This window comes from Catharus ustulatus, chromosome 12, assembly GCF_009819885.2.
Source record: "Catharus ustulatus isolate bCatUst1 chromosome 12, bCatUst1.pri.v2, whole genome shotgun sequence".
In the NCBI taxonomy this organism is placed as follows: domain Eukaryota; kingdom Metazoa; phylum Chordata; class Aves; order Passeriformes; family Turdidae; genus Catharus; species Catharus ustulatus.
In genome coordinates, this window is record NC_046232.1 from 2,198,980 (window position 1) to 2,214,029 (window position 15,050).

The window sequence follows — 15,050 nt, forward strand, 5'->3', positions numbered from 1 at the left end:
GTTTCAGTCTCAGTTTCAGTCTCAGTCTCAAAGACTTTAGGCCTGTTTGGGTGATTTTAGGATAAACTGGGCAGATTTAGGCTGGATTTTAGGTCCCTTTTGATTATTTTAGGTCCATTTGGATGCGGTTTAGGCCCATTTGGGTAATTTTAGGCCAAACTGGGCAGTTTTAGGCTGGATTTTACGCCTGTTTGGATGATTTCAGGTCCATATGGGAGGACCTTAAGGGTGCATCGGTGATTTTAGACCCCTTTTTTGGTGGTTTTAAGCCCATTTGGGGGGATTTTGGGCCTCTGGGTAACTGTAGGTCGAATCAAGTCCCTTTAGGGTGATTTTAGGTTGCCTTGGGTGGGTTTTAGGCCAGTTTGGGTGTGCTTAGTTCCCTTTGGTTGATCTGAGGCAAAACCAGGTGGGTCTAGGGTAGATTTTAGGCCCATTTTGGTGATTTTAGGCAAAACCAGGAACTTTCAGGGTAGATTTTATGGCCATTTGGGAGCTTGAAGGGTGAATTTAGGCAGTTTTGTGTGGGTTTAAAAGCAATTTCAAGCCCTTTTGGCTGCTTTCACCAAACCGTGTGGGTTGGGGATGGATTTTGGTGCCGTTTAGGTGATTTTCGCCACTTTGTGAGACTTTTAGGCCTCTTTGGGTCATTGTAGGCCAAACTTGACGAGTTTCAGGGTGGATTTAGGCCTCTTTAGAACAATGTTAGGTCCATTTGGATGATTTTAGAACCCTTTTGTGCTGATTTGAGGCCCCTTTGGTGGGTTTTAGGCCAAACCTGGTGGATTTAGGCTGCATTTGAAGCACTTTGGCTGATTTTAGCCCAACAGTTCCCTTTTTGAGACCTCATAGGCCCTGTGCCACACCCCTCCCCTCATAATTCTCATCCTAGATCCCACTCCTTCCTCCTCTCAGTTCCCGCCCTTTTCTGACCCCGCCCCTTCCCCTCACAGTTCCCACCCTTTTCTTAACCCCGCCTCTTCCCCTCAGTTTACGCCCATTTACCAGCCCTGCCCCTTTCTGACCATAACTCGTCCGTCATTAACCGCACCCCTTTCATTCCGATCGAGGCCCTGTGCTTGTCACGCCCCTTTTCTCCTGAGCCACGCCCCCTTTCTCATAAGCCACGCCCATCTCCTGCTGCGCTCCCCCGCGCATGCTCATAAAACCCGGAAGTGCCTCCCGGGCGCCGCCATCTTTGCACCCGGTGCCCTTGCTGGGCTCCAGCATGTGCGAGTGCTGCGGTGGGGCTGGAGGGGATCTGTAGGGGACTGGGGGGGACTGAGGGTTTCTACAGAGGATTTGGGCTTGTCTGAAGGGGATTTGAGGGGCTCTGGGAGGTCCCTAAAGGGAGATTGGGAGGTTTATAGCAGATCTGTAGGGGACCTGGGGGGATTTATGGCCCTGGGGGGGTTTCTGGGGGTCTGTATAGGGGATTTGGGGGACCCTAAAGGGGGATTGGGAGGTATACAGGGGATTTATAGGGGACTGGGAAGGATCTGAGAGTCTCTATAGAGGATTTGGACTTGCCTGTAGGGGATTTGTGGGGGTCTGGGGGCACCCCTAAAGGCGGTCTGGGAGGTCTGTAGGGGATCTTTAGGGGACTGAGGGGTCTGAGGGTCTCTATAGGGGATTTGGGGGGCTCAGGGAGGTCCATAGGTGATCTTTATGGGATCTATAGGGGACTGGTGGAGCCTATATGGGTTCCAGAAGGGTCTGGGAGGGGTCTCAGAGTCTCTGGAGGAGAGATTTGGGGTTCTTAAAGGGAATTTCTGGGTACTTTGGGTTCTGTACAGGGAATTCTTGAGTCCCTATAAGGAATTTTGTGGTTCCTATAGAGAATTTTTGGGAATTTTGGGGTCCTTAAAGGGAATTTGGAGGTCTCTTGGGAATTTTGAGGTCCCTATAAGGAAATGTTGGGGTAAGTAAAGGGAATTTTGTAGTGTTTGTAGGGAATTTTGGGGCCTATATTGAGAATATTGAGAATTATGGGGTCTCCACCGGGATTTTTTTAAAATTTTGAGTCCAAACATGGGAATTTTTAGGTCTCTGTTGGGAAATTGTGAAATTCTGGGGTCCTCAAATGGAATTCTGGAGGATCCCATAGGGAATTTTTGTGGTCCCTATAGAGAAACTTGGGTCCAAACATGGGAAGTTTTGGTTCTCTATAGGAAATTTTTGGATCTCTGTTGGGAATTTTGGGTCCAAATGTGGGAATTTGAGGGGGGAATTTTGGGTGCCTGAATATGACTGTGAACAACTGGCATGAAACCTATGAGACCCAAGGGTCTAATTTTAGGGTGATTTTGAAATAGAGAAATTGAGAATTGAGAATGAAGCATCAAGAAATGCTTTAACTAAAAGGGGGACTGGCACCTGTACTGTTTGCTATAATTTACAAGAATAGGAGGAGAACAAGGCTACAAGGTGGGGGTCAAGTGCTAGAATGCACAAACAGGATGCAAGGACAACGACACCACAGGATAAGGGGGTCCTCAGACCCCTACGACTGGGAGAACTGATATCAAAGTGCAGAAAATGACCAAAGGACTAAAAAGGGAGCATGAGCAAGGAGGCAAGGGGAAAAGTTCAACTGAGAGGAGGAAGACTATTTACTTCACCCCAAAGACCCCCAGACGACCAGGAGAGGAAGAGAGGAAGGATGTTCAGAAGCAAAGAGGTGTGAAACTGATTTCCATATGAAGGGGGAAGAGGTAATGAATATGTATTTGGTGAATTGTGTGTTCCTAGTCTGTAGAATAAAAGGAGAGGTGCAGGTCGCCAAAGGTGTGAATGTTTTTGGAGGAGCTGTCCACCATGCATCCCAACGCTGAATAAATACACACCTACTCTTAGAACTTATTTTTGTGGGTTACAGAGTGTTTTTCCTGCTTCACTGCGACCCCTCCCAGGCCCCCCACACCCAAGACTCCTCCCCAAGATACCCGTAAGGGTCATTCCGGAGTTTCCCTGATCTGCCTCACGACCATCATCAGAGACTGAGACCCCACCACTGGCTCTGGACAGTTCTGGCCTGGCTGAGGTGGATGCTTGCCAAGGGACTGTGTAGAGCTGTGCTTGTCAGTGCTTGCTGTTTCCATGGTACACTGCCCTCAAGCAGGGTACTGGCTGTGGTGTTCTGTCCTGCACCTCTGACCCCGCCCCTCCCCCACCTGTCCCTGCACCGCTTCAGCAGCTCCCGGAGCCCCCCGGCCTCTCCTGCCCCGCTCCTTGCAGCGCTTCCTTCAGCACCGCCCGAGCCCCGGGGATCCCGGGGAGGGTCCCGGGGTCCGGGGGAAAAAGGGGCACCCGCTCAATACCCGGCCCCGGAATCAGCGAGCGTCACTTCCGCCTAGCCTCTGATTGGCTGCAGCGGGGTGTGAGAGGCGGGCTTTGCTGCGGCGATACGCGCGCTGATTGGTTGGCTCGGGGAGCAATGTGCTGCTATTGGCTAGGAGGGGCCTCCGCAGGCGCGGAGGAGACGGCGGCGGGAGAGCGTGAGGGGAGAGCTGGTGAGGAGGGAGCTTGAGGTGGGACCAGGGGGGAAATGGGAGGATTTGGGGGGGTCTGAGGGGAATTGAGGGGTCTGAGGTGCGTTTGGGAAGGCTGAAGAGGGAGCTGAGGTGGGTCCGGGGGAGATGGAGGGGTTTAGGGGGGTTTGAGGTGCGTTTGGGAAGGCTTTGGGAGGAAATGGGATATCTGAGGTGGAACCGGGTGGATTTGGGGGGGTTGAGTGGTGTTTGAGGGGGAATTGGGAGAGTTTGACGTAGGTCTGGGACCCCTGTCCCCACAGAGGGCTCTCAGCCCCGCTAACTGCCCCACAGAGGGGTCCCAGCCCCCTAATGCCCCCTGTCCCACAGAGGGTCCCGGCCATGGCGGTGCAGGAGCCCCGCCCCAACCACACCATCTACATCAACAACCTCAACGAGAAGATCAAGAAGGACGGTGGGTGGGGGCTGGGGGTCTGTCCCCACTGTCACCTGTCTGTGTCCCCAGAGCTGGAGCTGTCCCTGTCCCCACTGTCACCTGTCCGTGTGTCCCCAGAGCTGGAGCTGTCCCTGTCCCCACTGTCACCTGTCCTTGTCACTGTCCCCAGAGCTGTCCCTGTGCCCTCACCTTGTCGCCATCGTTTCCTTGTCCCTGTCATTGTCCCATGTGTCCTCAGAGCCAAAGCAGTCCCTGTGGCCATTCCCACCTTGTCCCCTTGGTCCTTTTCTGTCCCCATTGTCACCTGTGCTCATGTCCCCTTTGTTCCTGTGTTGTCCCTCTGCTGTCCCCATTGTCCCTGTGCTGTCCCCAATGTCACCGTGCTGTCTCTGTTGTGTCCCCGTTGTGTCCCCATTGTCCCTGTGCTCTCCCCGATGTCCCTGTGCTGTCCCCAATGTCACCGTGCTGTCCCTGTCCCCCCAGAGCTGAAGAAGTCCCTCTACGCCATTTTCTCCCAGTTTGGGCAGATTTTGGACATTCTGGTGTCGCGCAGTCTCCGCATGCGGGGCCAGGCCTTCGTCATCTTCAAGGAGATGAGCAGTGCCAGCAATGCCCTGCGCTCCATGCAGGGCTTCCCCTTCTACGACAAACCCATGGTGAGACAGAACCTGGGGAAGAATACTGGGGTTTGGGGAAAAATCCTGAATTCCTGGGAACAAAACCCAAAATACAGCTCAAATATCCCCCAAATCCAACCAGGAACATCCAGGAGCTTCCACTTCTACGACAAACCCATGGTGAGACAGAACCTGGGGCAAAATACCGGGGTTTGGGGAGGAAAAAACCCCGAATTTGGGGAAAAAATCTGAAATTTTGGGGAAAATCCCAAATTCCTGGGAAAAAAACCTCAAAATGCAGCCTCAAATATCCCCCAAATCCAGCCAGAAACACCCCAAAGGTTCCCCTTTTATGACAAGCCCATGGTGAGACACAAATCTGGGGAAATATCCTGAGATATTGGAAAAAAACCCCCAAATTTTGGGAAAAAACCCTGAATTCTTGAGAAAAAATCCCCAAATCCCCTGGGATCCCTCTCAAATCAAACTGGGAATAGCCCCAAAGTTTTCCTTCTAGAACAAGCATATGGTGAAACAGAAATTTGGGGGAAAATACCCAGAGTTTTGGAGGAAAAAAGCCCTGAAATTCTGGGGAAAATCCTGAAATTCTGGGAAAAAATCTGAACTCCAACCCAAAATTCCCTAAGTTTTCCCTTCTATGCCAAGGCCACGATGAAACCTCAAATTCAACTTGGACCCCCCAAAAATCTGTTGGAAACCCCCAAACCCCTCTGGGAACGCCTCTAAAAATCTCCATTAATTCCCTCAAAATTCCTCAGAAACTCCCAAATGCCCCCCAAGTCTTTCTGAATTCCCTCAAAATCCTTCATTAATTCCCAAATCCCTACTAGGACTTCCCAAAATCCCTCAGAAACCCCAAAATCCCTTGGTAAACCTCAGAATGCCTCCTGGAAATGCCCCTGGTCCTCCAGAAATCCCTGAAAAACCCCAAAATGCCTCCTGGAAATCCCCCAAAAAATCCCCCAGAAATCCCTCAGAAAACCCCAAAATATGGGAACTGCCATTGCAGAGGATCCAGTACGCCAAGACAGACTCGGACATCATCGCCAAGATGAAGGGAACGTTCGTGGAGCGGGAACGGGACCGGGAGCGGGACCGGGAACGGGAACGGAAACGGGACAAGCGCAAGGCCAAGGGCGGGGACGCGCCCGGCCCCAAAAAGGGCACCGGGGCCCAGGGGGCACAGGGCACAGTGCCTGTGAGTTATGGGCTCAGCTGTGGGATTTAGTGTGGCTTCTGGGATTTGGGATCAGTTATGGGGTCACTTATGGGATTTGGGGTTAGGTATGGGATTTGGGATCAGGTGTGGGATTTGGGATCGGGGCCAGGGCGCAGTGTCTGTGCGTGCCAGGGGATTTATGGGGTCAGTTATGGAATTTGGGATCAGTTGTGGGATCAGTTCTGGGATTTGGGGTCAGGTATGGGGTTTAGGATTGGGGCTGGGGCACAGAGCACAGTGCCAGTGAGTTATGGGGCCGTTTATGGGGTCAGTTATGGAGTCAGCTATGGGATTTCGTGTCAGTTATGGGATTTGGGGTCAGCTGTTGGATTTGAGGTCAGTTATGGGGGTCACTTATGGGATTCGGGATCAGGTAATTTGGGGTTCTGTTTGTGCGTTTGGTTTCTGTCTGTCCCTTTGGGATAATTTGGAATGGTTTGGGGGATAATTTGGGGTTCTGTCTGTTCCTTTGGGATAATTTGGGGTGGTTTTGGGGTAATTTGGGCTGTTTTGGGATAATTTGGGGTTCTCTCTGTTCCTTTGGGATAATTTGAGGTGGTTTTGGGGTAATTTGGGATTCTCTCTGTTCTCTGGAGTAACTGTGGATTGTTTTTGGGATAATTTGGGGTGGTTTGGGGTAATTCGGGATTCTCTCTGTGCTCTGGGGTAACTGTGGGTTGTTTTCGGGATAATTTGGGGTGTTTTGGGGTGGTTTGGGATTCTCTCTGTTCTCTGGGGTAACTGTGGGGTGTTTTTGGGATAATTTGGGCTGTTTGGGGTAATTTGGGGTTCTCTCTGTGCTCTGGGGTAACTGTGGGCTGTTTTTGGGGTCTCTCCTCAGGGGATGCCGCCGCTGGCGCAGCCGCCCCGGATGCTGCCACACCTGGGGGGGCAACCACCCTACATCCCCCCCCCAGGCATGATCCCACCCCTGGGAATGGCCCCAAACCCTGGGATCCCCCCTGGAATGGCCCCAAATCCTGGAATGGCCCCCATGCCCACCCCACAGCCTGTGAGTTATGGGGAATTTGTGGGATTGATGGGATTAATGGGGTCACATCCCAACCCCTGAGAATGGCCCCGCAGCCGAGCATGGCCCCCATGCGCTCCCCACAGCCTGTGTGCTATAGGGGATTTATAGGGTTAATGGGGGATTGATGGGGTTAATGGGGTCACATCCCCCCCTGGGCATGACCACACCCCCAGGAACGGTCCCAGATCCTGGAATGGCCCCGATGCCAACCCCACAGCCTGTGAGTGACCCTATAAGCTGAGCTATAGGGGATTTATAGGGTTAATGGGGGATCAGTGGGGTTAATTGGGGGATTTGTGGGGTTAATGGGGTCACATGATCCCACACCTGGAATGGCCCCAAATCCCAGGATCCCCTGGGAGTGGCCCCGTCCCCAGGGGGTTTGGGGCAGGTTTTTTGCAGATTTTGGGGATTCTTGTGAGATTTTTGGTGATGTTTTGGTATGTATCCAGTGTGACTTTGGGCTGGTTTGGGGCTGATTTTGGAGCTGATTATGGGGTGATCTTGGGGTGATTACGGCTGATTTTTGTGTGTTTGCCTGATTTGGGGCTGATTTTGGCTGATCTGGGGCCCATTTGGGTTGCCTTTTTACTGATTTGGGGCTGCTTTTGAGCTGATTTGGGGCTGATTTTGGCTGCTTTTGAGCTGGTTTTGGCTGATCTGGGGCCAATTTGGGTTGCCTTTTTACTGATTTTGGCTGATTTGGGACTGATTTTTGCTGATTTTGGCTGCTTTTGAGCTGGGTTTGGTTGATTTTGGTTCCCCCCCGTTCCCACAGCTGTCGGAGAACCCCCCGAACCACATCCTGTTCCTGCCCAAGCTCCCCGAGGAGACCAAGGAGCTGATGCTGTCCATGCTCTTCAAGCAGTGAGAGCTGGGAATCGGGAATTCGGGAATTCCGGGGTCTGGGGGAGCTCAGGGGGGAGGGGGTGGAATTTTGAGGGGAAATATTGGGATTTTGGGGGGGAATTTCAGGATTTTTGGGGTGGTTTCTGGATTTTTGGAGGAATGTTTCTGGATTTGGGGGGAAGCGGGGGTGGAATTTGGGGATTTTCAGGGATAATTTCTGAATTTTTGAGGGAACATTCCTGAATTTTTAAGGGAGCATTCCCTTTTTTTTGAGGGACCATTTCTAGGTTTTTGGGGAGACCATTCCTGAGTGTTTTTGGGAACATTCCTGGATTTTTGGGGAACCATTCCCAATTTTATTTGAAGGAAGATTCCCAAATTTTTGGGGGGAACATTCCTGGGTTTTTTTGGAGGAAAACTCTTGAATTTTTTGGGAGACCATTCCTGGGTTGTTTGGGGGAACATTTCTGGATTTTTGGGGAACATTTCTGTATTTTTGAGGGAACATTCACAGAATTTTGGGGGGAACATTCCGGAGTTTTTTGGGGAACATTCCTTGGTTTTTTTTAGGGAACACTCCCAGGTGTTTGGGGGATCACTCCCAAGTGTTTGGGGAACATTCCCAGGTTTTTGGGGACCATTCCCAGGTTTGGGGAAACATTCCCGAATTTTCAGGGGAACATTCCCAATTTTTTTGGAAAACATTCCTGGATTTGGGGGAACATTCCTGCGTTTCTTGAGGGAACATTCTTTGGATTTTTTGGGGACCATTCCCAGGTTTTTGGGACACCATTCCTGGGATTTTGGGGACCATTCTTGGGTGTTTGGGGGAACATTCCCAGATTTCTTTGAAGGAACAGTCCCAGATTTCATTGGGAGACCATTCCTGGGTTTTTGAGGGACCATTTCTGAATTTTTGAGGGAACATTCACAGAATTTTGGGGGGGAACATTCCTGAGTTTTTTTGTGGAACATTCCTGGGGTTTTGGGGACCATTCCCAGGTGTTTTGGGGACCATTCCCGCGGTTTTGGGCTGTCCCTGACCCCGTTCCCCCGTGCCAGGTTCCCGGGGTTCAAGGAGGTGCGCCTGGTGCCCGGGCGCCACGACATCGCCTTTGTGGAGTTTGACACCGAGGTGCAGGCGGGCGCCGCCCGCGAGGCCCTGCAGGGCTTCAAGATCACCCAGAGCAACGCCATGAAGATCTCCTTCGCCAAAAAGTGACCCCAAACCCTGCCCAAACAGCCCCAAACCCCGCAAAAAACGGACCTGGAATGCCCCAAAATCCCAGAGAAATGCCTCAAAGCTGCCCCTCAATATCCCAAAACTGCCCCAAAATGCCCCAAATCCCTTCAAGCTGCCCCAAAATCAACTAGAAACACCCCCAAATCCCTCCAAACCACCCCAGAATCCCTCAAAGCTGCCCCCAAATATTTTAGAATTGCTTAAAACCAGCTCCAAACACCAAAAATCCCAGAAAACTGCCAACAAATCCCACAGAACTGGCCCCAAATACCATAGAATTACCCCAAAATACCCGAAAATTTCCCCAGAAATGGTTCTGACCCTTCCTCAAACCTCCCACCTGCCCACACTCCCCAGGTAAGTTCAGCTCGGCCCAAATCCTCCTTTTATTATCCCAACTCCTCCGTTTTTTATCCCAAATCCTTTTTTAATCCCAAATCCTCCTTTTTCCAACCCCAAAATCCTTCTTTGTGCAAGCCAGATGTGCTTTTTAGACCCCAAATTCTCCTTTTCCCACCTCAAATTCTCCTTTTCACACCCCAAATCTTTTTTGCATTCCAAATCTTCTTTTCCCATCCAAAATCTTCTTTTGCAATCCCAAATCCCCTTTTCCCACCAAAATCCTGACCTCACATCCTCAATCCCCATCCTAAATCCCCTTTTCCTCCCCTAAATCTTCCTTTTCTTCCCCAAATCTCTATTTTCTACCCCAAATCCCCATTTTAGTGTTCCCCAAGTGGTTTTAGGGTTCCCGAGAGGTTTTTGGGGTTTTTCCCACCCCAGCATTGCATACAGGGTCTCTGCAGACATTGCACCTGGAGCTGCCTCCACCCCAAATGAATCCCAAAGCAACCCCAAATAAATCCCAAACCGATCCCAAATCCCTTTTCCCATCCCAAATCTTTTTTTTGGGGGTTCCACGGATATTTTAAGGGTTTTCCCAGCTTGCAGCATTGTACCCAGGGTCTCTGCAGACATTGCACCTGGAGCTGCCCCACCTCAAATAAAAATAACCCAAACCAGCCCCAAATCCCTTTTCCCACCCCAAATCCCATCACTGGGGTTCCCAAGGTGTTTTTGGGGTCCCCCAGGGGTTTTTGGGGTTTTTCCCACCCCCAGCATTGTACCCAGTGTCTCTGCAGACATTGCACCTGGAGCTGCCCCACCCCAAATACATCCCAAACCAACCCCAAATCCCTTTTCCTATCCCATGTCCCGTTTTTGGGGTTCCCCAGGGGTTTTTGGGGTTTTTCCCACATGCAGCATTGTACCCAGGGTCTCTGCAGACATTGCACCTGGAGCTGCCCCCACCCCAAATAAATCCCAAATCAACCCCAAATAAATCCCAAATGAACACTGCTGTGACCCCAGGACTGGAGTGGTTTAGGTGGAGGAGTTTTGGGGTCTGGTGGGTTTGACCCCAAAGTTTGGGGATGGGGGAGGTTTGATCCCAAAGTTTGGGGGCGTTTTGATACCGCAGGGTTTGAGATCAGGGGATCTGTCCCCAGAATTTGGGGATCAGGGAGGTTTAACCCCAAACTTTGGCATCAGGGGGTTGGACACCCCAAATATTTCAAACCCCAACATTTGGGTTTTTGACCCCAAAATTTGGGGTTTGGGGATGTTTGAACCCACGATTTGGGGGGTTTTGACCCTCCCAGTTTTGGGGTGGAGGTTGAGATCAAAACGATTCCCTGGAAACAGCAGTGGGATCGGGAACGGGATTGGAAACGGGATCGGGAACAGGATAGGGATTGGAATTGGGAATGGGAACGGGATAGGATCGTGAATGGGAATGAAATAGGGCTTGGAATGGGATCAGTATTGGGACGAGGATTGGGATTGGGATAGAGATTGGGAATGAGATAGGGATCAGAAACGGGGATGGGAACGATAACAGGATTGGGAATGGGAACAAGATAGGAATTGGGACAAGATAGGGATTGGGAATGGGAGCGGGGTTGGGAGTGAGATTGAGAATGAGGGATCAGAAACAGGAATGAGATCGAGATTGGGAATGTAAACGGGATTGTAATTGGGAAAGGGATCGAGGTTGGGAATGAGATAGGGAACAGGAATGGGATCAGGATTGGGAACGGGAATGTCAATGGGATTGGAATGGGAATAGGAATGGGATTGGGATCAGGAACAGGATTGGCATGAGGAACAGGATTGGGAAGGGGAACGGGATGGGGAAGGGGAACAGCAAGAGGATTGAGAATGGGATGGGGAACGGGAACGAGATAAGGATTGGGAACAGGCATGGGAACAGGATTGGGATACTAAAGCCATGACATAAATGGGTGCCTTGGCTGGGAAATCTCAAATTGGAGAACCAAAACCAGTACAGGCAGGAACTTTTTTTCCTGACTAGGAACTGCAGTTCCGGAGCCTGGCAGTGTGAGCCATGCAGGACCATCCAGACTGAGATCATGGGGGCTGGGATCACATGGACTGGGATCCTTCAGACTGGGACTGCACAGACTGGGACCAGATGGATCAGGGCCATTAGACTGGGGTTGTACAAACTGGGATCTCATGGACTGGGACTGTACAAGCTGGGATCACATGGACTGGGATCCTCCAGTCTGGGATCCCCCAGACTGGGACTGCACAGGCCGGACCAGATGGATGTATTGAAGGAACTAGACCTAGGGGTTTGTGTACTAAGTGTCTTGAAGAAAAACTGTCTCTGACTGACAAACTCCTCATACTAGTCACTACTTTGAATCTCATTGAATTAGACTCTCCAGTGTGGTTATTCTTGTACTGGCACGGGGTTAGTGGAAAACTAGAGTGCTGGGCTCAAATTTTAGCAGTCGAGTGTCGAAGGTCAAATAAAGTACCCTGAGGGGCAGACATGGTCAAATCATCCAGGGGTGCCTGTAAGAGACAGTATGCAGCTCGGGCTGGGCATTAGTCCCCAGTGAATACTTCTGGTGCCAAGAAGATGGCTTACCTCACTGCTGGATGCAATCCAGTGGGCCTAGGCAAAGGCAGAGAAGCACACCTATGGGGAATCCTAGTGAGCCTGAGCCTGGTCACGTACCAACCGATTAATGCATACCCAAGGAGTTGCACACACCCTGTGGAACAAAGCCCCAGCAATGAGTGCGGGGAATGCCCACGAATTAACACCCGGCACACCCTGCCCCAGCCAATTGCACCAGCAGGGGAAAAGAGGGGTATTGTACCTGTAACGGGCACTCGGTATGCGAGGTGTGAATTAGACGCGAAAATAACATAACATCAAGGTAAGATATGGGAACGGGCACTCAGAGACAGTCGCTCACAACATCCAGAAAAGAAATACAATCCCAGTACCCATTCCCACATGTGATCGATGTAACCCTACAGGATGGGTAGAGGGAAAGAAGAAGTCAGTGTTTTTGGCTTACTTCCAAGTAAATCAATTGTGCTATGACCATACTCTATTTAAAATGTGTATTATGGTGGGCAAGAATTTAAGGTATGAAAATGGGATAATCACTAACAGTGAATCAGTCATCACTGACCTCCTTGAGGAAAATGATGACTGGATCTGTACACAATTCGATAACACTTTCTGTTTTTCAAAGGGACAGGGAAGGCATGGATCCCAAATGCAAAATGAAACAGGTGGCCTTAGAAATAAAAAAACCAAATCAAGAATCAGAAATGAGAAAAAAAAAGACTGGAACAAGAAAGATTAAGGACCTTGAGTGAGCAATAAGATCAATTAAAAAAACAATGTAATGATTGGGGACTGCTGGGCTCAGACAAGAACTTGTTTATAGACCTCATGCAAGAAAATGTAACGGAATTGGGATTGTGCAATTGCTGGATCTGTGGAGAACTTAAATCAGCAGAAAAGTGGCCCTGGAAAGGTGAGAGTTTAACTCCAGAGCAGCTCTTGAGAGGGGATAGCATACATATCTCAAAAACACTCCAAAGACCTGAGGATTGGATTTTGGAAAAAAAAGAGTATTTGGAACAATTTGTATCAGTCAGGAGGGAAGGAAGTATACAGAGGTGGTGGGGTACACCCCATGTATATCCACCCTAGCAGTAAATTCAAATAACAAAAGTAAGATCTGGCAACCAGAACCCCCCTGCTGGGTACTGGAGTCTCAAAAAAAGAAACAACTCTGAGTGGAGTGACAAGATTGGACTTTGCTGGAACAAAGGCTCTGGAGCTAATCCTTACCAATCACTGGGAGAACTAAGTACTTACTGGGCTGAGCTGGAGAACACAAAAATACCATGGAGACCCCCCGATAGAATATACTGGGTATATAGAAAGAAAGCATACAGTAAGTTACCACAAAAATAGAAGGGATCATGCACTCTGGGGATGATTCAGCCTGTTTTCTTTACTCTGCCAAAATCTGACAGTGGGTTGTTAGGGGCACCTCTCTATGAGACCTTGAACAGGGGAAAAAGGGAGTTAAAAAGGAAACTTCCTGATCTAAGTGGTAGCCAAACTTGAGGGGCGGGGGAGGAATGGCCTGCTGAGAGGATAATAGAATATTATGGTCCTGCAACATGGGCACAGGATGAGAGTTGAAAATACAGAACCCCAGTTTACCTGTTAAACAGATTGATAAAGCTGCAGGCAGTAGTAGAAATTGTGTCAAACCGTATTTTGGATGCCCTTGAGTTATTGGCCAAACAGCATTCCCAGATGAGAGCCTTTGTGTATCAGAAGAGACTAGCATTGGATTATTTGTTAGCCAAAGAAGGGGGAGTCTGTGGAAAGTTCAATGAATCAGAATGCTGTATAGAAATTGACGATTATGGAGAAACTATCAGGGACTTGCTGCAGAAATAAAGAAGGTAGCACACGTCCCTGTACAGAAATGGAACTCCGTTCTTCAGAACTCTTGGTGGAACCAGTTATTCGAGGGAGTGTAGTGAAAAAGGTAGTTACAGTAATTTCACAATTATAAGCTGCACCATTTTGACTAAAATTTTGGTCTGAACCTGAAGTGCGGCTTATAATCAGGTGCGGCTTATATATGGACAAAGAACAAGAAGTTGCTGTTTTAGTTGGGAGGACAGGTGTCTGCTGAGAAAGGCAGGAACTTCTCTTTGAAATGGAGAATGTAAACCCCCTCCCTCCAAATTATTATAATTTTGAAATCAAGGGGCTTTCAGGCAAAAATATGGGAATTAGGAATAACAGTTCTTTTCTAGGGAAATTAAAATAGAAATACAGTACTACAAAGAACAAACCCCAAACCCTGACAAAGTCAGAGTACAACCTGACACCCTGTCAGGCAGGGTGTTGGCAGCAGTCCCATTAAATGGTGGCTGCATCCTCCTGCAGTGACAGATGTGATTCAGTTGGAGCAATGCTCCTGTAGAAGGTGCAGTTTCCCTCCAGAGGTCCAGTGGTGATGTGGAGAAATCCAGCTTCCCTCTGGAGTCCAGTGGAGAAAGAAGATCCCTTAGTGTCCCAAAACCTCTGTTTTTATCTTGGTAAGAAATGTTGGGCTCTTCCCCCTGGCTGGAGCAACTTCCAATGGGATGCAGTAATTTTATCAGTCCCACAGTGGGACTCAATGGCCATGAGCAGAAGATAATTCCCTGGAGGAAGGATGGGTTGTGAAAAGATAAAGAACAATGCCCTGCCTGGTTTCAGTGGATGGCCCATTAGCAGAATATCTGCCGTTGAGATAAGGATCACTGCCCCCACCCTCAACAGATGGTGATAGAACAGATACCTTTTATCACACTCTGTATTGTAACGTGCGGCTTATAATCAGGTGCGGCTTATGTATGGACAGAGAATGAAAAGTTGCTGGCACCCGGAAGTGCGGCTTATACTCAGTGCGGCTTATAATCGTGAAATTACTGTACTCTGCTCAGTAACTGGAATAATCTTTTTACCTTTTCTGATACCATGTTTTATTAGATCAATACACTCAGCAGTGCAAAGTATGCAAACATCAGCCATGCCCATGGATCCAGAACTCGCTGCAGGACTAGGGGGTAATAGAAGATCCAAAATAATAAACTTGGGAGCAAAAGAAGTAAAAACCAATGCAGTAGAGGCACTAGCAAATTTTGAAAAAAAAATTAGAGGGATAAGCCCACTTATCAAGACTGTCGAGAACAATCACTAGAAAAATGGGATGGTAGTAAGAAATCAGAAAAAGA

The 15,050-nt window shown here is 49.4% G+C and overlaps 1 protein-coding gene across 2 annotated transcripts; it reads left to right on the plus strand.

Moving 5' to 3' along the window:
* The first annotated feature begins 3,460 nt into the window (after positions 1–3,460).
* LOC117002215 (U1 small nuclear ribonucleoprotein A-like) lies at positions 3,461–10,274 on the plus strand. Of its 2 annotated transcripts, none has more exons than XM_033071103.1 (7): positions 3,461–3,512; positions 3,861–3,945; positions 4,411–4,583; positions 5,575–5,763; positions 6,626–6,796; positions 7,596–7,684; positions 8,729–10,274. In XM_033071103.1, the coding sequence occupies exons 2-7, from the start codon at positions 3,873–3,875 to the stop codon at positions 8,886–8,888; spliced, it is 855 nt and encodes a 284-aa protein (XP_032926994.1). In that variant the 5' UTR covers positions 3,461–3,512; positions 3,861–3,872; the 3' UTR covers positions 8,889–10,274. The 2 variants fall into 2 exon arrangements, with proteins under 2 accessions (XP_032926994.1, XP_032926995.1); XM_033071104.1 differs by having other exon boundaries at positions 3,489–3,530.
* Positions 10,275–15,050: the final 4,776 nt, after the last annotated feature.

Bases quoted from the DNA above. Each gene is read 5' to 3' on its own strand.
- LOC117002215 (XM_033071103.1), top strand. From the start codon at position 3,873: ATGGCGGTGCAGGAGCCCCGCCCCAACCACACCATCTACATCAACAAC. The intron at 4,584-5,574 runs GTGAGACAGAAC...CTGCCATTGCAG, and splicing joins CCTTCTACGACAAACCCATG to AGGATCCAGTACGCCAAGAC. The intron at 6,797-7,595 runs GTGAGTTATGGG...CCGTTCCCACAG, and splicing joins CCATGCCCACCCCACAGCCT to CTGTCGGAGAACCCCCCGAA.